Below are 22,631 nucleotides of genomic sequence, written 5' to 3'. Positions count from 1 at the left end.
AGGCAGCGCTCTACCACCACACCCCCCTTTACTCAGCTGAGGTAGACATTCTTACTAGTGTGGAAGCATGAACACACTCTTACCACAATCATATTTACATTCTGCATGAACACCAAAAGGAATATTGTTTTTCATTTGATTTTCTTCATTTTTCTTGTGAAAGATTTTAGCTTTTTTCTTGAATGACAAATACCCATTTCTATGCTACTGCTGGTTATACAAATGCATCCATTATTATTATAACGTATTATAATTTGCGGTGTGATAGAGTCCAGCCCAAAAAAACAGTAATGATTAAGGGGGGGGGGGGACCCTCCACAACCTGAAGTGCACCATCTAGGGAAAAACAAAGATCCACACTGCACAAAGGGCTGGACCATGACAGCATTGAGGGTGAAGGCACATCACAGAGGTTTCAGTAGGACAAACACTCATCCCTGACCTCCAATGCTAGCCTCTGTCCCTCCCTCTATGCTAACGAAAAGTATGCAGGAAACGTACCAGCCAAAATATCGCTAGTATATTTGATAAAATTAAATGGCATTGCTGCTGTATGCAAGGTTGGCCTTATTCAGCATCTGTAGCTTTTACTTTTTAATGTTTTCTGAGGATAGTGGCTCCTCAGAAACACCAAGGCTTTTTTTTTTTTAATTCTCCCACCTGTTGCCAACAGCGAGGACCTAACCCTCACTCAAACCCAGACATGCAGACAGTTTATGTACGGTTATTCATTGTCTACAGCGTAACACTAAAGTGGAGGTTAAGGATTCACAAGTTGGAAACAGACAATATTTTACATTTTCTTAAAAAAATAAAAAAATGTCAAGAACTATTAGCTTTATAAAGTATACAAAATACCACAAAGCAAAATAAAAAAAAATTAAATTAAAAAAAAGAAGAAAACAGTTTTCATATATATAATTCTCTTCTTATTCTGAGGTACTCTAGCCTGAGGTAGATCAGTAAAATATGCATATTAACTTTGTTTCCTGGCAAACACCAATCAACACTTCCCTCGGTCATATGTGGCAGTGTTGCTCCACCTCCTTTCATAACCTTGAATATATATAATTTTCTTTATAAAACACATCCGAATTTATAAAATGTCACTATCAATACTGGGACAAAATATTTCTAAGCCTCCCACATTCAGTCCCATCAAAAACCCAGAGCCTTTAGATCCCACCCCTAGCCCCACCCACCACTAGCCAGGATAGGAGAGCAATGCCTTTTACATGGAAAACCAGAAAACAAAATCAACAAAAACAATTAAATAAAAAACAAAAATATATAAGTGTAGTATTGTGCAGTTACCACACTAGGGCAGTGAAGGAGACCATTTTTCATAGTCTTCTTTTCTTCTCAGGTTCACAAGAGAAACAGAAAACATGCGGTTGAATACATTCTCACAGAAATGGCAGAGGGTGAGGGGTGTACAACTAGGTGGGGTGGTTGGGTGCAAACCACGACCCCTGAGGGGCCTCACTCTGCTCCTCTCTGTGATCATGTGATGGCTATTTCCTCCGGGGCACTGGGATGCACATGGGCGGAGCCTTGAGCTCCTGCTGCCGCCTCACCTGAGAAAGGATTTCCTGAATCTTTCGTTGAGCCAGCTTAAAAACAGACAGATGGAGTTAGGTTTGGAGACCAAGATCAAGTAAATATCTGGGCTCAGTAGTTTCCATTTTACCTGGCTTGCATAGAAGTGACCAGTGATCTTCACCACCACTTGGTCATTTTCATCAGGTGTCTGATCGCGTGGGACAACCACCTCTGCACTGGTGAGATTCTGCAATTCATTCACCTACAAGGAAATATGAAATGGCCTTCAATATGGTAAGCAATAGGAAATATATTATAAGTCACTTATCTAAGGAAGAGCATGGAGAAAACAAGTCACAGAGATATGGTGATGTCATACTAACACATCACTGTGGCTGAAGTAGAGCTGTACCACCTGCCACTGATTCTGCAGGGCCTGGCTTTGCCTCTCTGAAGTGCCATTTGTATGACTTAACCTTACAGCATTTTAATTTAAAATTCTGTCAGGGAAAAGACACACTCAAGCATGCATGAGCAACATTCCAAGGGAATGGAAGCCTAGGATATACCTGCATTCTTTTATACATAAACAGTACAGTAAGTAAACTCCAAAGATCAAGGATAAGGGCAGCAAAAGCCCATGCTCTACCGTTTTTCCTCCCTTGCCAATGACCCTGCCAGCAGCAAACGACGGCACTTTGATGTGAGCCTCTAGTTTGACTTCTTCCTTTGGCCCAAAGAAGTTCTCTTCCTTCAGTTTCCCAAAGATACGTCCCTGAGCCTAAAAGAGAGCAAAGCACTCATCTTTATTTTCATTTGATTTTGTTTGGACATTTGAGAACGATCTCCCAAGAGAAATGCAACAGGATAAGAAAAGAAACGACAACAACAAACTATTCAAGCCAAGAGTTACAGCTCACAACTGTTTGTGAATCATGAGATCTTTCAAAAATGCTGGAGCTGAACACTTCCAAGCTCCAGTGGCCTGGTATAAAAATAAGTGCAGTGTATTTGGGAAAGAGAAAAACCTCAAAACACTAAAGTCTCAGCTGTACGTAAACAGGTGTTCGAGTGTAAGGCCAACACAGCAGCAGCATTAAAATTTGACACCAATTTAAATATGCATGATGGAAGCTTTTCTAAGTCTGCAAGCTGGAGCCTCCTTTAAAAGCTCTGGCTCTGTAAATGGTGTTAACTTTATGGTAAGGCTCCATAAGTTCATTTAGGCTCTGTAAGTGAACTTAATGACCAACTTCATTACCTTGAACTGTGCCTCAGGTGGGCCTGAAATGACAACCATCCTCTGCTTGGCATCCACTCCATCAGCTGGGGCAATCTATCCAGAGGATGAATGCAAGAATGAAAAACATTGGCTTTGTCCAAGCATTAGAGTGGTTTCTCTCCAAGAGCTCCAAAATGCTTAAAACCCCATTCAGACTGAAGGCTACCCCACTGCAATGCAGTCGGTCGCTTACTTTGATGGATGCGCCAGCGAATTGGCTGAGCTGCTTTATGTGCTGCCCCTGTTTCCCTATGATGGCACCCACGGCCAGGGAAGGAATGAACAGGTTGACTGTCTCCGACTCCGGCTGCTGCACACAAGACACACCAGGGACACGGATGATGAGCACCTTCACACTCAGCTAGGTGTGCGCATGATGTATGCATACCTTGACAAAACCCCAACTACCTGCACACTGACCCACACAAACAAAATGTTGGTTTACCATCTCTCTCCCCCCCGACAGCAGGAATCACACATTCCATCTCATATAAAATTTTTTGGTCAGAACACCACAAGCTATAAGTTCAAAAATTAATAAGCCATGCCATTATTTTACGCTTTAATCTTTGTACCACCTAGTTTTGACTAATTAATTCTACCTAGAGGCCTGAGCTAATTAGCAGTTAGACAAATTAACTTTCTGAAAGTGTATTATCCACCTCTGTTGAAATGTTGTATGAACAGCCTTCCCCAGTAGCATTCACCCCACAGAGGCCATACGGTCTCATCTACCACTGCTGCATCAGTACTTACTGCTTATATGATTATTACTGAGAGTTCTTGGAAAAACTGTGATCCACTGCACTTTGTAATAAGCCAAAATAAGAACAAAGCAACAGGAAGGGGAAATAAACACTCTTCCTACAGTAACATAACATGGTTGGTCTGCACAAGCAAAAGGTCACCGTTTGTGTTTTTATGATACAGGCAAGTGAAGGCATATACTGGCCCCCATTCTCTCTCTCCCCCTCACACCCCCCCATCCCATCCCCACAGCCCTGAACAGCCTAGGCAGGAATTGTGTATTAGGAGTATTGGGTATAAATGATCGCAGCATATGCCATTCCAGTAATACAAACCAAGCACTGGAAAAACTCACAGACACACATTTGCTATGTTACATGTCACATCCTGCAATTTATGCAGCTGCGTTAGTTGGAGGGCTAGGCTACGCAGTGCTCGGGGGGCAGGCTAACCCGTACGATCTATACATGAGACAATGGCTAACATACGTGATTTTCAGCCAATCAGATAGCAGGCAGCCACAAGCTGTGCAGTGCAATGTGGGTAGGGAGACTTACAGAGAGGGCTGTGCTACTGCTGGAAGACAGTGCAGAGGCCCAGAATGGCACCCCACTCCCAAACACGCTGCACTACGGGAGAAACACACATTAACACAGGCAGGCCTGTGTCTATCCGCACACACTGACTGACCATCATGCTGCTAACAATAACACCAAACCTGAAAGCAGAATCTCCCAAAGATTTTTACTTGGACACATGGAATACAGAACACTCATGTAACACACCCACAAATACACCTGGCCTTGTGTAAATCAATTCCAATCATGCAGGGTTTCACCCTGTTCTGCACAGTGCCAAAGCACAGTGTATGCAATAACTTTACAGTCAAACTTGTCATTCACATAGCTTGAAAGACCATACTGAATGGACAACTTTAGAAAATGCTCTGAATAGAAGCACCACCAGACCGAATCTGCAAAAGTGAAAACTTGTGGCTCAGAAAGGTACAACAGTGCCTAAACCCACCTACCTATTCAACTCACATGCGTGCACAAAGACACCCCATGCCCACACACACACCCTCTTACCCCATATGATGTGTATGCAGTTTGTCCTCCAGTGAGGGGTCCAGGCACCATAGAGGTGGACACACCTCCTCCTGTCCTGCTGGGGAAAAGCCCCAGTGCATTCAGGTTGAGGCCAGGAATCAGGTTAGACTGCAACTGCAGAGCCACACACAGAAAGAGACTAAAACTCACATTATGAATAAGAACAAAGCATAGTTTTTTTTAGATATGTACTTTAGCAACTATGAATATGTGCATCACATTTTATTTTCCATAGTTACTTTGGATCAAAGATCAGCACTCTCAGATGAGTGTGGATTTAACAGGAACAAAGTTGCCACTTTTGGGGGGGGGGGATGGGGGGAAGAGAATAAGGGAAATAACCAACATACATTCATGGCAGCCACATCATTCTCGTAGGACTCTCTGAGTTTCTTCATGACCTCTTCTTCTGCTCGTGCACAGGCCTCCACAGAACCCTTCACTGTGATTGTGCGCTCTGGGTTATACAGAGTGAGGTCCTGCAGACTGTGGGCGACACAAAACAAGTCTGGACAAGCACTGAAAAGTGCCCTGTGCGACACTCCGTGTGGTCCTCAAAACCACATATACTCTACTCAGCAAGTGCTGACAATACATCCCTGAAAGAAAACTGGGTCAATATGCACAGATGTTGTTCACTGACGGTGAGATGGTGATCTTAGTGCCAGTGTCTTGTTCGATCTTCTTCAAGTTGCGTCCCTCTTTTCCAATCAGGCGCCCGACAAAGTTATTATGAGCCAAAATCTTCAGAGGAATTTCCTCAGTGCTGTTGGGGGAGAGGATGAGGGTGGCATGTGTGACAAAGACCCAAGAGACCGAGCAGTAAAACCCTGTATGCGCACATGTGCATAAGTGCACGTGTGTGTGTGTGTGTGTGTGAGAGAGAGTGTGCGTGTGTGTGTGTAGGGTACACAGACTGACATCTTTGTGTCGAGGGCCTCTTTCTGCATGATATCCATAATGCTGCGGCAGGCAGAGCTGCACCCCTCTGGAGTGGAGTGGACAGTAATGGGCTTCTCTGCAGCACCAGCGTTCTCCTTACGATGGATGTCAATTCTGCAGTTCCATATACACACAGCATTACACCAATCACAGCAATTGCCACATTCAAACATTTCCAGTGACAGGTCAAGAGTAAGCACAATTCAGCACTAAAACTACTATGTAAATTTTTTTTTACTTTAATAATTAATTGATTTCATCAACTTTTTAAAGTTAGTACAAGTAAGGTCAAATTGTTCCCCACAATTACACATTTAAGTTGGCATAAGTCTTAAAAGGTCTAAAAAAGGTAGACTTATCACTAAACAAATTGCCAATTCACCTCAACTCGCATTTATTTTAGATCAGTAATCATAATCTAATATTTTAAGATGGCAGAACTTGAAATTTAGTTACATTTACTTGATGTGTTAGACTTGCCAACTAAAAAGTCGTTTAAAATTTGTTACCAAAACATTTTTAGACTAAAACTTAAGTGTTGTACTTAGCAACAGCAACACACTAGTAAGCTGTGCTGTATTAATTTAAAACCGCTGAAAGACAGATCAATATATTTAAATGTTATCAGCACAAATCAGTTAAATTCTGCATTTTTACATATTACTAAATATGCAGTTTTCACACAAGACAGTTACACTAAAAAAATCGCCCGCTAGTCTCATCTACAAACACATATGTGGTAGGGTTATGGATTCAAAGTTCAGAAGATTCCAAATGTTGGACATAATTTTCTGTTCACTTCAATTAATTCTGATTGGAGAAGTAATTTAACGTTAATTGTTAACCAAATGAAGATACTTTTGTTAACACTGATGTGCTGAATGTAAATGGTAGGCTTGTTAGCTATAAATTATAAACCGCTGTGAAGAATTAACGAGCTTTGTGTTGCCGTATTCAAGTGTAAAGACGTTTGCGCATAGTTTAGCAAACGGCAAATAAATTAAACAACAAACTATGAGGATTACACAGATTTAGCTAGCCAGCTAATATTAGGTAGCCAGATGGGTAACAAACAGCAAACTAAAATACAAATGACATTACAGTTTATCTAGCTAATATTGATAGCTAATTTGGGATTTTCTAACTAATATTAGCTAGATGCTTTGATCGGTGACCCTTGCAGATCTGAGTTGACATTAGTTAACATTTTGGGTATTAGCTAACTAGCTAGTAAAAGGCAAACGTTAACGTTAGTTTTACCCTTTACCCTACATGACGTCTGCTCAAATGCAACTTTCATATGAACAGCTAGGTTAGCTAGTTGGCTAACTCAGAACAAATGGGCAATTCGAGGTGATTTTGGGATTTTCTAGCTAGCTAAGCGTAACAATTCTCTTGAATGCGAGTCAGTGAGCGCCTCTATGGGTCAAACAGCTACGTTTATGGAAAATGCAGCGCGAAGACGTTCATTCTTTTACGCACGCTCATTAATTTTACCTTCTAACAGTTGCGCTCCACCAACACACATGTTGAACTTGAAAGGTTGACTAAACATATATAGTTAAAATGTTAGTTTTAATAAATAAAACTTGTCCTTTTACTTTAAAATATGAAATTAGTTGGCCCAACCCCCCTCCAAATAAGTATTACGTTGTGCCGACGTTAAAAAAAAATTCCGGAACAGTTGTGCACTTTATTTAACGGTATTAAGATTAAAACTAGAGTTAGTGTTAAGATTGGTTAAATGTTGACTAAGGTCAGACCATTTACAGAACACACTGCAACAGGGCTTCATAATACGAGCTCAGTGACGATAGGCAGATAATGAACAGATAAAAACATCCTTACTTTGAGTGTGTCTGTTTGGTAATGTTACGGATGGTGGCACCCTCTTTGCCTATGATGGCACCCACAAACTGGGTGGGAACAAGTATGCGAAGAGGTATGTCTGACTGCAGCTTGGGCCTGGCACCCAAAGAGGGTGAACCCTGCTGGGGAGGAACTCGCAAAGCACCGCCTCTCCTCCCGCCCCCTATTGTGGTCTCCGTGCTGGCTTCCTCATCGGGGATGAAGGCCACTTTCAGTGTATAGGTCTCCATCAGGAAGCCGTTGAGCTTCTCCACTGCTCTAAAAGGGGAGGGGGGGAGGGAGTAAGAGCTCAGTGTGCAGAAGGACAAGTATTTTTTGCAAACCAAAACCTAACAACTTGCAAAAGCTAGCCACCTATTTTTGTAGTGTTCAAATCAACCACTTATTATTGTGGCCAAGGAATCCATACTTCCTTCACAAGTAATAAGTGATGGTGTGGAAGTAAGCAAATACCTAAAGAATAAGAAATTATAAAGAATTTCAGAATTTTGCCGGAGATTTAAAACAAAAGGCTATTAAATGCAATAAATGTCATTCTTCATGTCAGAAAGGGTCATTAAAGTGGACACAGAAGGATGACAAATTGAGGTTTTTTTCAAACAGAATAAGAACTATATTTCAGGACCCTCAGCATAATTTGGTGAACACATCAGGAACCCTACAGTTCCTCATAATGGACATTAGGTGGCAGGAGTGAGTTTACAGCATAGTGTGGCCTGCTTGACCGAATCGCATGTGGAAATGACCGAGTTTCACACTTCACTGGGAGAGATCCTCTGACTGGCTCAGCCAGCACAGCAGGGTACTCACTGTCGGGCTTGCTCCTTGCTGGCATATCGCACATTGACTACAGCTGTCTCTGTGTCCGTGTTGACTACAGTCGGAGGGAGAAAGAAGACTTAATAAACGCTAGCTGTTTAAAGTATAAAAGGTTTAAAAGACGTTAAGAAGAGTTTGTGAAAAATACCTAACCCAACCCCCATAATGTGTTGTGTGTATTAACCTTGTTCACAACTCTCCACTGTGCCATACTGAGCCAATAACCCATCCAAGACCTGCACAGGAAACATTGTATTATAAAAGGATGAGAGTGGGTGGGAGAAGTGTGGGGAAGGTGATTTTTTTTTTTAAATAAAAAATTAAAGGAATTCTCTAGAATATTTGCCACTGCATTATATACTGTGACTTCCTGGGTACAGAGATTTGATGCAAAAGTCCAACATGACCAACTCCACTAGCCATTGTATTGTTCAAAGCATGAGCACGGCAGGCTTGCGCATTGTTGAAGGTTAAATGACACATCTGAGAGCAACTGTTCATTCCATCATACTGTCCATTACATATAGGGTTACAGCAATGAGCATTTCTCCTTGCCAACTTTCACCCCCTCCTCTTTCACTGCATGAGATGGAGTGGTAGAAAAGGGTGCATGTGGCCTCTATACATCCAGCACACAGGCCTCATATCCTTCCGCTACACCCCTACTTCCTGTCTACTCCAAGTCCTTCTATTGGCTGATCTCGGCTCCGCTATGGAAATGCCTTGTAAAGTAGAGGAGCTCAATTGATTGGGCACAAGAGCAATCCATCGCCGAAGTACATCCAATGAAACAAAAGTACTCCTCATGAGAGCAAAAGGGTGGTGGTTGTAGTGGAGGGGGCTGGGGTGTGGCTGGCTTTCAAAACCAGTGCATTTGAAGGGGGTGTGGCAGACCTACAGATTGTGAGAGTCCACACATGGAGCAGGGCCTGCAGGCAGACAGGGGCAACGGGTTAAAATCCAACCCCAGTTGAGCTCGCCCAAGACCGGCCACTGTGCAAGCACCTCTCTTTACCGCACCATTTTACTCACACACACACACACACACACACACACACCCAACCACGTGCTGTACACTGGACGAATAGTCTAAGACAAAATACCATAACATAGCCTACAACCTGAACACACGTAATTTGTTATGAAATGATACTTCTGGCATATGCTAATATTAATTTGAATATTCCACTACTGTGGCATCAATTATTTATTCTATGAAAACACCACATTCTTAGGCATACATTTTCCATGACATTTTAAAATGGACATATTTAGACGTGAATCTGTTCAGCAAAACATATATATGATTAACTTAATTAAATCAATATTCTTCACACAACCTTCAGTCTGATGGATTTTAAGCAAGTTAATACCACCACGTTTATTATTATTTTAGGACAATACCATGACTCCAATGTTAAAATTACAGAATAAAACTAGTCACATTTGCATACTACCTTGGCTGTTCAAATGAATGGCATGAGCAGTCCTTAAACATCTGCAAAAAAAAAACCAAAAAAACCCACACCCCAACTTACTCACCTCCAGTGAGACCAGACCAATCCTATTAGGAAATCACTACTCAAAAATGATTTATGATGTCTGTAGGCACCACAGAAAATAAACCTTAAAAAGACTAGAGGGCAATTGTCCATAACATTCATTAAACTGAACATCAGCAGTGCTGCAAAACTACTAATGGCAACAGTAGCCCACATGACCTATATAGTTTACAGCAATATGAATTGTATGATTAATATTAGGCTATAAAGCAAAAGAGCTATATTTTTCACATAGGCAAATGTGTCTCCCATATTTATTTCACAATAGACATCTAACAACTTTCTAATATCCCGCAAAAATAATCAGAATGGGCAATGACAGGGGAACTTTTCTACATGTTAAAATGGCTTGAAATTTGTAAAAAATTAAATAGTTGAAATTTGGGCTTAAAGTCCATCTGAAATCAAAATGTACTTTTAAAAAGGCATTACCCTCATTCCCCATAACTAAAATACCATTATAATGGGCCCTGTGGCTCCATTTTGTAATATACATTTTGAAGGGGGAGTACTGGAGAATAACAGATTGTGTTATAGGAATTTTAGCAGGGATTATATTAAGAATGCTGCACAGGTACACTCGGATGTACACGGCTATTAACAGATTTGGCACTTCTATCAGATAGCAAAAACCGTATTGTATACAGATACCATTTGGCAATGCTATACCCCCTTCTTCACTTAAACCAATATTCTTCACCTAACTACTGACCATCTAGCACTGTGTAACAGCTTAAAGTATAAACGTGGATTCATTATCGACAACGATACAGTGCAGACTAGTGTTCAGAGACATCTCATGATCCAATCAAATTGCGAATGAAAATCATGACCTGCCCATACTTGTTCCCGTTTAATTTGGGAAATGTCATAATAAGGAAGTAAAAAGTTTTAGGAACAAGAATATACAGACCAAGACAGGGAATAGAAATACAATAAGAATGTTACATTACTTAAATCAAGAGAAACAAAAATACATATATAGAGTGAGTGTGAACACAATTATGTCAGCAAGAAGCCACTCGTGTTGTGTATGCCTGACTCTCACAGTTTGGGAGGCTGAGAAGCAACGAGTTGGAATTGTGACCTGGTTTCTGGTTTTTTAAAAAAAAAAAAATAAAAAAAAAAGAAAAAAAAGGGGGGGGGGGGGTTCCACAAAGGAACAAGATGGAGGCAGGGTTATCAGTAGTTCTGTGGGTGGAGTTGGGAAAGAAGTCTCCCTTGCACAAGAGCTGGTGTCCAAAAGAGCAAAATTGTCTGGCCAACACCCCCCCCAACAATATTTCTGCCTCATGACTACCATACATTACATTTATGGAATTTAGCAGATGCCCTTATCCAGAACGACTACCTTCTGAACCACTTGCTTGGATAGGCCATTGCATTTATGCTTAGTATTCAGTGTGTGACACACAAGCAGTTATTGATTAAATTACTAATGGCAAAAATCAAGTCCTTCACTATTGAGATATCCAGATCCACCACCATCTGCTCCTTTCAACAGACTGCATGATTCTAATACAAGAAGGAAGCCTGCTACAGGCACACTGGGTTCTCCAGCCACCAACACCATTTTGTCAACACTGTTGCAGAAATGCTTACAAATGTCTCTTTTCAGTAAGTACACTGCAGAAGATATGGCTGTTGAATTAAAAGATCACGTCTTAAAAAGGAACAATGAATATTCTTCACTTTAAATAAACAAGTCCATCACACTTGTTAACTTGTGGTGAAACCTCATCAATGATGGCCACTGGTATCAACATGAATAGACAGGCAGGGCTTAAAGCTGTAAAAACACCACTATACCACAGTTTACTAGATGAACAATGGGCTCCAATCTCATTTCAACATTTCTATTGCTCATACACTGTGATTCAGCTGGGTGAATCTTATTGATGCTATTCCCTATTAAAGTCAGGTAAAGGCTGAAAGAAATCCCACCTTCCCCTGCTGCCTCTGGTCTAAGCTCACAGAAACAGAAAACAACTCTTGCTTCTCCAGAAAACACCAGTCTACTGGTGCAACAGCAGATATGCAAAGTAGCAGCAGCAACAAAAGCAGTACGCACATTGAACCTGGAAGCCTCCAATAGAATAAAAGAAAAGAAAAGAACAGACAGCACTTATTAATATACAAATACCCTACAGGAACTTTCCACATCTCTAAATGATGGTCAGATTTGGTAAATGTTTTTGGATTCATGAACAAACTAGACCATGGGAAAATATTTGCTACTCCATCTGGGCAGTTTTCATTCAAATTCTAAGTAAACAGAAAATGTATAAAAGAAATTTAAAATTTTCTACAGGTACTTGGAGATTTAATGTTTAAGATCACATGTTATGTGCACGTGGGGAGAGGGCTTTACAGCCTCTCACATGTAAAGACATCATAGTCCCAGATTATGCAGTGCCACTGTATTCAATTAGATTCCTTCTGAGAATTCACCCCCCCCCCCCCCCATCACTTTCCATTTGAAATTTACAAAAACAGAAACTGTTGAACAATGGGAGCAGAAACGAGCAGCTTACAGCCACAGCTGCCCTTGTGTGTGCACAGTGGTTTGCTTTGAAAAAGCAAAAACAGCCAAAAACAGAGACAAGAACCACAGTTTCTGATGCCTCCCTGGAGTCTCTTCCATGTCTCATCCACATCAGAGAAGTTCCTCTATCTGCTTTGCTGCTTCCTGTTTTGTTGTGGAGAAAGCTCACCTATTGGTTGTTAAGATGAGAAAGACTTCAGACAGCTATCCTGACCACCTTACCCCAAATGATTGAAATGATGGGAGCACGCCTCAAGTGTAGCAAAACATTATTTTATTCTAAAATTGGACATTTGGCTGTGACAGTAAGATTGCTTGAAAAGTTGTTTGGTGCAAGGCCAGCATTAATAAATGGTCATTGCATTCTGGATGAACTATATCAAAGAAGAATCATGGCATTCTACTGCAAACATTTGAATTATTTAAATATGTCTGATATATCGTCACTTAAGTGTCTGAAGTTAGCTGTAATTTTTGAATGAATATTAAAATGCATGTGTATTTCTGCTTTACGCAAATAAAATGTAGATGATTAGAATGTAGCAGTGACGAATGAGAATGACTGCTCACTCATTTACATCTTTTACCCCTTCGCCTTTCTCCTGTTTATCTGTACAAATATGAAGTGTGCCTGAGTAGAGCCCCCCCCCTCCCCCGCACCCTGCCAGTCAGAGAGAGTATCCAGCTGCAGTTGGGGGATGAGCTGAGCAGAGAGCCTCAAACCTGTGAGTATTTTTGTTGGCGGAGATTCTAGCCAATGAGGATTAAGCTCCGTCAACAAGCCATCTCTAAGCCCACACAGCCAGGTAAAGAGAAACTGAGTGCTGGCTCTGAAACTCTCCTTGCTCGCACGAGATTATAAAAGGGTATTATGATGCACCAGTGGCAGCAACAAGTCAGACAAAAAGAGGGGAAAAAAACAAACAAAAAAACACCACCACCACTAATCAGCACAAAGTGTAAAGAGCCAGGTGGTGACTGGTGTGCACAGTGCTGTGTCAAGTTAAACAAACATGTTAGCTTTGCTCAGTGTAGCTTAACCCTCCAAGTGATTACTTTGCACCAACTAAGATTATAAACAACACACTGTACATGTCTTGAAGGGGTATTATCAGAGTCCGTGAAGTGCAGTTCCACATCTGTTAATTGTTCTGTGTGCTATGAACAGATGCTATGAACAGAGCATGTAAAGAACCAAAATGGTCAAATTTTCATATTTGTTCCAGGTAATCATTTGGCATCAGTTCCTGAAAAACAGCTGGACAACTTAGCAGGTACAAATGTTTTGTGATTGAGTAATTAAGCTCTTCCTTTGCAGTTAGTACATCAGAAATACAGAACTAAAATTCTGCCAGCTATTAACAAACTCCTGAAAAAGACAGATTTTCCATTTTAAGCATAATTAAGCAAGCCATGGACATTCTCACAATAGACTTGATATGGGTGTCACTCAGACAGCAACTGTACAGGGATGTACCCTGAGGCTTCCAATCACCAATATCATCTTAAAGGGATAGAAGTACAGTTTGCATGCTTGCCTATGATTATAATTGCGTGTAGGTTTGGGAATCTTATCTGTGACTCCGTAAAGTTGATGAGACACTCAACTGAAACTAAGAAGAGCATGACACTACAGTACCGTGGGATTATGAAGTTTCAAAATACTGAAACACGAAAAAAACAACTTACTAAACCCTTCTAAATTCAATTGATAAAACACTTGGCAATCTACACGTCTACAATCTTGCATTTGGCAATCTAATTTAAAATGAGATTAGGTGTTAAGGAACACACTCCTTGATAAATTTGATACTGTAAAATGCTCACAAATTGATCTATGCAATATTGCAATTATTTATTAATGAAAGTTTCTGCACTCCACATTTACTCACCTCCCACTGCATGTGAGGTGGTATATTCCTGATCTGCAGTTTACAGCTCCTGAGAAACAAGGGGGGGGGAGCAAGCATGAGGTTTATTTCATCCACACAGATGTTATCAAGTCAGAAGTACAGGTAATTGGCCAATGCAGCATATCAGAATAAAATGAATAGCTGTACATTGAACTTTATTACAGGGAAACTTGCCTATAAAAAAGACCAAGAAATATAAACACACACAAATAGCAACAACAGCAGCATCATGGTGATGGACCATTTGTCTATCCAATTACACCAGTTTTAGCATGGTCTCAACTACTGTGGAATTGTACTGTGATGTAATGAAACAAACGCCTGCCTTCAAAAAGATTTCCAGATGCAAGAAACTTTGTACCAAATCTGTAAAATAATTTCTTGGCATCACCACAACACTACAGAAACCATTGGAAATTATATGCATTTCAATTGTACCAGGAAAAAGCAGTAACAAAACCAAAGCAGCCTGAGGTAATTTTGTAATCTCTCTTCACCTACCTAACCACTGAACTGTGCCTGGTAATGACTGACTTGACCTGTGAAGCAGGTGTATGATGCTGAGAGAATGTGCTCATCCAGAACAAACACATTCAGACGTTCAGAACGGCTCAGTCCAAGTCAACCTTTTGATTTAAAGGTTGATGATGCATTCGATTTCTCTCACATACAAAGAATCATGTCTAAAGTATGCTTGTCTGTTAAACAAGTGAGTCAGTCACTTACCTCGCTAAATCTTTCTATTTTTTTTTAAAAGTGTTCATTATTTAAACAAAACTTCTGCATGAGAGCAGGACATTGCGCAAACCTGAAGTCATTCCTAGAGCACAAAATCAATGAAGAAACCTCAGCAATTAAGACAATGTATAAATAGATCAGGGGTTTCAGATTGTGTTGTTTTTCCCACCCATACAGGCATCAAACATTTATTATACATTAGCCTTCTTGAATCTGTTTCTGGATAATTAGATTACATGGTCAATTAAGATGAACTACGAAAATGCATACTGAGTGAAAATTAAACTAAAAAATTAAAGTATCAGTGAAAATGTTCTATTGTGTTTTATTAAATTTGGCCAAATTCTCAACATAGTTATTGTCACAAGTCCAACACTAGCTGACTATATATATATAAAAAATTAAAGTCCTACATCTTGCATGTGAGGCTTCAACACACTGAAAACAGCCTTGTCCAGCAAACAATCAGCATGGCTGATCTGCTTATTTATTTATTTGGACAGTCATGGGGATGATATGGGGCTTCTCCTTCAGTTTTATTTTCATAGAAATTGCCCTTTCACCAAACTTACCATATTTATTATTAAATGTCAAAGGCATTTTAAATAACTGAGTAATCAGACTCACCAAGTAATCAGATGCTCGCTCAAACTCGCTCGACCCCCCTACAGGGATACATCTTTATCTCAATGAGAGGACTGGGATTTTAAGAAGACAATCCATGAATTAAGCTTGAGCTAAAAAGCCACCTGAAAGCTGACCAGTCACATTTTAATATTTCGTCTTCCCCAGTAGATTTATCCAGTATGTGCATACAGCACGTCCACCTTGTATTCTGACACGCATGGCAACTACAGGCTCATGATCAGGCTAAACTAAATCAGTACATATTATAAAGCAGCCCAAATCTGTTATCCATTAATGTGCTGCAAAAACACTAAACACATTAAAGATTTAAGATAGCATAACAACCAATCCTGTGCATTCAAACTGATGGCTGTTTGTCCTCATCGTGTGTGCATACCATGACTGAGCAGGCACACTCGTGGTGTGTTTTACTCTGTCATTAGCTTAGAATGAGACTGCCACCTCTGTAAGACCTCTATTGTAAATAAGGATAGACAGCCTAGTTAAACTCAGAGGTGTGAATAATGATTCGAATAAAAGTAACAGCATCAACTAAATACCAGATGTGTGTGAAATGTACATAACCCGCTTTTGATCTCATTTATTTAAAAAGCTTTCCATGAGATCTGATAGGAAGGGCAGTTAAGGAACTGGCTGAGAGTGGCAGACTCTTCTGCTTAGCACATTTTTAAAAGTGTTTTGTATGGCAGCTCTGATGCCATAAACATATACATTTGAGAGGTCAGAAACAGTTGACTTCACATGACTCCAAAGTTCACACTGCATTTGTGCACGTGTGCATATTTTTACCTAAAATGTGCTGAACATACAGTAACTTATAGAAAAAGCCATGCAGGTCAACCCACCACTTCTGAGAACACATGCACATAACCCACCACCTCTGAGAACAATACAGCAATAAATAAATAGGGGGGCAGAGGGGTTACTCGCAATATAATCAGCGTCAAGTCTGATCAGTCTCTGCTGCTGTTCAACCATGACAAAAATGGACATAGTAATTGCAGTGGCAGTTTCTGTAAAATTACAATCTGACAATAACAGTGACTCGTACATACCAATACAGTCCCAGTACAGCCTGAAAAAGCCAGGGATTTGATGAACGCGTGGTGGTCCGTATGGACATGCAAGAGGAACATACGAGATTAGACTGCATGTTTCCAGTTTGCACGTGATTCTTTACTGACTTGATGTGTAGTTTATGACAATGTTCTCATCAGTGAAGCTGAAAGAACACAACTTGCCCTTCAAGTGATTGAAGTGGCCAGTTCATAATTAAATAATAGAGGACTAACTCAAACACAAAAAACTAATCTGACATACACATATTAGAACTTTGACACCTTTTAACGCCTACAATGTATAGAAAGTCTAAGACACAATCAGTTCCAAAAACGCACACACACTCGATAAACATGACTGCTACCATCACATTAAGTTTGGCTGACTACACCAGCCTACATGAGTAGATCTATATGCATGATATGGGACAAGATTTATTTTTATTTATATATATATATATATATATATATATATATATATATATATATATATATATATATATATATATAAATAAAATCACACACATACACACAATATATACATACGCATACACACATTCAGACACTAATTTAGGTTGTGTGGAGGTACATGTGTATAGAGAGGTTCTGTTCAATGTACAAACTTCAGATAATGACAAAAAGGATCAAGTTAGGAGTGCCACTGTTTAGTTACTGTAAAGCCATTTGCAAAGTATGGTGCTAGAATTGACCAGCAAAGCAATGGTAACATTCTTAAAAATAACCAGACATCTAAATCCATCTGATTTTAAAAACAATTATCATTGCTCAGAGTGTAAAGAACAGCTCATTGAAATATACCTTTAATAAAATTACTGATCTCATAATACACACCTTTAATATACACAAATGCACAAAATAAACAATTTATAAAAACTGACCAGTCACCATTTCACTAAACATCCATTAAGGCTTAACCCCCCCCCCAAGGAAGTTCAGGAAATGGGCATGTTTTTCTGGTCCTGTGATGTTACAGGGGGAATGCATTATGGAAATGTTCTTCTCCAGCAGATTAACCTATAGGAACAAAAGGGGAGTGTTGGGAGGGGTCTGGGGTGGTTGTTGGTGCCCCATTTCATCGTAATAGAGGCCCATTCTGCCCCAGAGGGTGGGGCCTGGTTACTATAGTGACAGGTTAGCCTACAGCCAGGAATGCATGCCCATGTGTGCCTGTCACTGGTTGGGGGGTATGAGTACTACATACGAACATTCAGTTTTAGCTTTACAATGCCTCATTACAGGGCATCAAAGGTTTGTTGTTTTTTTTGTTGTTTTTTTTTTAAGTCTACATTCCTTCCCAGTGGCATGCAATAAAAACCAGAATCTGCTGAACCTTGTAGCAAGGATTAGGTAGGTCAACAAACCCAATACAACCCTTACACTACTGGACTCCAACATTTATCACCAACATCTTCAACATAAAAACAACTACTAGTAGATTGTCATTCCTGATCAACTGGTGTGATGTCCAAGTAGACACTATCAAATGTATTAATCTTTCTAACCCAACAGTTTTATAAGAATCAGATTTGTGAGAATCTGAGTTGCTGCAGAATCCTTTCCTATGTACCCCTTAATGCTACAAACATACACACAGACACACCTCTGAAAATGGCCATTTAAGCCACCCAGGAAGACCTGGTGAAAGAACACATCACAACCCATGTTAGCTTCCAAAAAAAACAAAAAAACAAAAAAATACAGCTTAAGCAGATGCTGGTCAACATACATACACAATGTTCTAAATACAGGGTCATGACCTTTGGTCACATTTGCATATTAGCAAATGCAACTCACATGCATATTAGCAAATGTAACACCACCTTGCCACAAGTCTACTGAGGAGAAATAAATAGTAAAATGTTTACTTTAAAAAAAAAGTGTGTGTGTGTGTGTGTGTGGGGGGGTGCTGGTGATAAAATTATTACAAAAAATTAAAGTTTTTACTCTTCACACCCTGCCACACACACACACACACACACACACACACACACACACACACACATTCCATAGAGAACCTCCCAAGTAGGAACCTATTTTTTCGCTGTTAATCATAACGAAGCATGAGCGTTGTGGCTCAACTCTACAAAGACCAGTAACGCCTACCACAGTGTGCTGGTCCTGTCTCACAGGATATAATGCGCTGTAACTTCCCAGGGTGCATCTCGCCGTACTTTATTTTTACTTGCTGACATTTCCCCCCTATTTTACGTACATGATGCCTGACGTATAATCCAGGTATTTACTGTCATCAACAACTCGTTTGAGCAGGCTGTTGGAGCACTGTAAAATTTAAACTGTGGCGGGGTTACGGTCATCCGAACGACAATCAGGCTATATAATGTTAAGACTAATGAACTTTATTTTTTCGTAGAAAAATGCGACTTTAAAATGTCTGATTTTACATACGCCAGTCATAAAATGTACCTTTGTGTATTACGTCTACCTCGGCATTTAAACAGGTATTTAAACAGAAACCTTCAATGGAGGCTCAAAGCTTAGTTACGCTTTTGTGCCTTTTGTGAACACAAACGTAGCGTTCGTCACTATCGATATGAATTTTGTAGGCTGCCTGTTCGCCACATAAAGCGATATATTTACATTTTACGATGTAGAATTGCGTCGACCAATTTATAACAACCATAATAATATGATTTAAATTACTGCCCAACAGGCTGCTGAAATCTTGGACACGAACGTCAAATTTTGTCTAGTTTTATTACTGAACAAGACGAGATCACTACAATGGAACAATAAACGTGATTAGAATAGTTCTGTCACGTGAAAATGGCATTACTTGCTTTGTTCAAACTCACATTCAGCTAATAGCTTGCCAATATGTCACACAATTGGTTTGCTACTTCTGCTGTTAAATTGATCAGTAAGTCTACTGCGCTTTATTTAAAAAAAAAAAATCCAGTTTCTGCCCCCCTCCCCATAAAGCTGCTTTTGTGACAAGGCCTCGACCCCTTCATAACACGCGGCCTAAGGAGTCCATCTCGTGCATCAGCAGCAGGCGAGGAGGGGAAAGAGGGGGCGGAAGCGCAAGGCGGCATGAGTGAAGAGTAGTTCTTTCTCAAATGGACGCCACGGAAAGCATGGCCTTGTAGCCATATCCTCCTCTCCCTGATTGTCACGGCCTTGCACACTAGGCTGCGTCATTTCTCATGAGATGTATTCTGTTGCTAAACTGGATTTTTTAATACTACTAGTAAGAGAAACTGTTTCTAGCGAGCCATAGCCTAGATATCCGCGAGAAATACGTTGGCTGGCCTATTGTAGTGTAGTGGCTAGCTTATTCCAAGTGCGAAACTACAGAATTGGTAATGAATTTGATGACACATTGTTGCAGACAGCAGATATACTAATGTAAAAATGTTTTTAATAAACGGCGGCACAACTGACGGTTAATTTCCTATCAAACGGTATATTCACTATAAGGTAACAAGGGTGGGGCCAGGTCCACGATGTGTTAAAGCAGACACCAGTATTTTAATACCAAGAGAAATCTTGTAAACCTCTTGTGAAATTCGACTTTTAATTCCACATCGCCTACCTCTGTCGTTTGGGTACTGAATGCTCCACCACTAGAAGTTTTCCGTGAAGTTCTACTTTTCCTGAAAGAAAAAAGTAAATTACATTTTAAGATATAAAATCTGAAGCCCCAACATTTGTCTAGAAGGTCCATAACGTAAGGACGAGTCAGGGGAGGCCTCACTTAAAATGCGTAAAATAAATTCTTAAAGTATATGCTTACATGGCATAACGTTAAAAAACTCTAGGACTAAAGTGTAAAAAGGAAAATAAATCCAGGCTAATTCAGAGGTTAAACATGGAAGACAAAGTTGTCCCTATGCCTGCGAGCAGGCCTCGGTCATGCATAGTTTATTTAATAAGACACAGGAAAATTACTTTCCAGTTTTACTACATCTGTATTCATTAAACGCTACTAATGTACAATGTTTTCTGTATACCTAAATACATGCTAAAATGGTTGGTCTTAAATCAATGCAATCTTTCGAATGGCCTACATGCCACCAGCACAACCCAAGCACCTGGTATGTAAGCTTTCATGATAGAAACAAAGTGATAGTTTTGCCATGGGTTGGGTTTCCAAACCAAAGAAGGATACTTGGTAATGGTTAGCTCTTCTTACACTGTCCGAAAGTATTCCAAGTTCTAAAGCGGATATACGTGCAAACCGAATGAGACCTGCTCGAGTTAGGTTATTCAAACCCAGCGTAGTACAGGCTACAGCCGGCTATGATTGACATTGAAATAAAACTGATTTTATTCTTATTTCATTATGTTGCTTGTAGACATAAAAGAAATAACCTTTAACTGATTGACCACATTCTTTTACTATAACAGAAAAGAGCTACTTTATGCCCTCGGCATGGGAAACCCGTGAGCTTTAAAAATAATTCAAGTCGTAGAGTCGACATACATTTGCATGCATAGGTTCGAACCATTCCTTTGCACGAGTTTTTAGTTCTGAAGCCTGTAGCCATATTTGACGGTATTACACATTTTGGCGATATTAAGTCAAGATTAAAAAAGTGTTTATTCTCACCTGAAAGAGTGTCGATGGCCTTCATTGCTATCTTGTCGTCGGGGCAATCCACGAACGCGTAGCCAGTTTTAAGTAGAAAGGGTGCACTGAAAGGTATCTTCCACTGTTCAAAGATAGTTTCCAAGTCTAGCGCGCTCGCTTGCTCACTTACGTTGCCGATATATAGCTTATTCATATTGTTGCACGCAAAACAGCGACCGTGGTGCAGAGAGCAGCCCTTTATCGCGTCCCTTGGATGTGCAGTGTTTGGAGAGAACCGCACTATCACTCAGCGGAGGGGCTGGGAGTGTTCTCCCAGTCAGTCCAAGCTGCCTAGTTATTTGATGGACGGGAACGCTGTGGTTGCACGCAATAGCTTATCTCTGTCGTTTAAAGAGTTAACTTCTTTATTCCCTCTCTCCAGCGTGTTGAGGGCCTGAAAAGAAATAAGAGAAACTACTTTTTTTTTGTCTTCGCTCAGGCTTATTTAGCAGTGCGACTGAAAATGTCACACGTTAACGTAGGTACCGCCTCCAAATAAAAGCGAGAAAAGGGGGACAAAACCCTAGGTTATTCCGTTTTTTGAATGAGCCACGTGTTCAAACTGCAAATCAACCCGGCACGTGAGGAGTCCCCGTTGCTCAATTAAGTGTTGGGCTAGGGAAATGGCTAAAGAGAGACCAGGGTGGAGAGAGAGAGATTGGAACTGGTATAAAACCTGGTTATGTGCACGGAGGGGTTCCGTGCGAACTCTGTACCGTTCACTCGTATTCCTTTCGGTGGACTTTTCCTCCCACGGTCGTGGTTCTGGCTCCTTATTGGTTATCGGTGAGGTAGTAAAACGGCGTCGCACGCACGCTCATAGTACTAGACGCTACAGCGGGGGCTCACGTGCTACCACGGGCTACCATGTAATCGATGAGGGGGAGGGTCTGCCATTCATAAAGCATACCTTGCGTGGTATTCTGTCTCCATACAGACTATGGCATACAATTGTGATTATGCCATAATAGAGCTTTACCGTATTATGTTAATCTTTCAAATGTAGGTGGTATATTTGCATCTTATGATTATTCAGATGCTATACAGATGCTCTTCTTCAGTGTGGGATACAGAAAAAAGATCCCATACGTATCCAAATTACTCCTAATTGTTAAAAGTATTGGCTTGTGGAGAGAAAGAGAGAGAGAGAGAGAGAGAGAGAGAGAGAGAGAGAGAGAGAGAGAGAGAGAGAGAATGACTGTGTGTGAGTGTGTGTATATATATATATATATATATATATATATA

The 22,631-nt window shown here is 40.3% G+C and overlaps 1 protein-coding gene across 3 annotated transcripts; it reads right to left on the bottom strand.

Annotated features, from left to right (window-relative positions):
- Positions 1-591: 591 nt before the first annotated feature.
- On the bottom strand, positions 592-21,845 carry igf2bp3 (insulin-like growth factor 2 mRNA binding protein 3). 3 transcript variants are annotated; one of them, XM_027030111.2, is made up of 16 exons: positions 21,366-21,845; positions 20,349-20,409; positions 14,310-14,358; positions 8,495-8,546; positions 8,302-8,365; positions 7,471-7,749; positions 5,602-5,736; positions 5,324-5,446; positions 5,031-5,166; positions 4,660-4,794; positions 4,129-4,200; positions 3,018-3,134; positions 2,804-2,878; positions 2,192-2,323; positions 1,691-1,804; positions 592-1,613 (listed from the first exon to the last, which is right to left on the bottom strand). In XM_027030111.2, exons 1-16 carry the CDS (start codon positions 21,538-21,540, stop codon positions 1,515-1,517), a joined length of 1,818 nt encoding a protein of 605 aa, XP_026885912.2. In that variant the 5' UTR covers positions 21,541-21,845; the 3' UTR covers positions 592-1,514. The 3 variants fall into 3 exon arrangements, with proteins under 3 accessions (XP_026885912.2, XP_035385107.1, XP_026885913.2); XM_035529214.1 differs by having other exon boundaries at positions 3,018-3,131; XM_027030112.2 differs by lacking the exon at positions 4,129-4,200.
- Positions 21,846-22,631: the final 786 nt, after the last annotated feature.

Source organism: Electrophorus electricus, chromosome 8 (assembly GCF_013358815.1).
Source record: "Electrophorus electricus isolate fEleEle1 chromosome 8, fEleEle1.pri, whole genome shotgun sequence".
Classification (NCBI taxonomy): Eukaryota; Metazoa; Chordata; class Actinopteri; order Gymnotiformes; family Gymnotidae; genus Electrophorus; species Electrophorus electricus.
The sequence above is the reverse complement of the archived record's forward strand: the minus strand, read 5'-3'. Positions and strand labels throughout refer to the sequence as shown.

What these genes read in the sequence shown, in the direction of transcription:
- igf2bp3 (XM_027030111.2), bottom strand. Translation starts at nt 21,540, where the DNA reads ATGAATAAGCTATATATCGGCAACGTAAGTGAGCAAGCGAGCGCGCTA. An exon ending in TCAGTACCCAAACGACAGAG is followed by an intron (nt 14,359 to 20,348) that starts GTAGGCGATGTG and finishes CTTGTTTCTCAG; the next exon opens with GAGCTGTAAACTGCAGATCA. An exon ending in CTGCATACACATCATATGGG is followed by an intron (nt 4,201 to 4,659) that starts GTAAGAGGGTGT and finishes TTTCTCCCGTAG; the next exon opens with TGCAGCGTGTTTGGGAGTGG.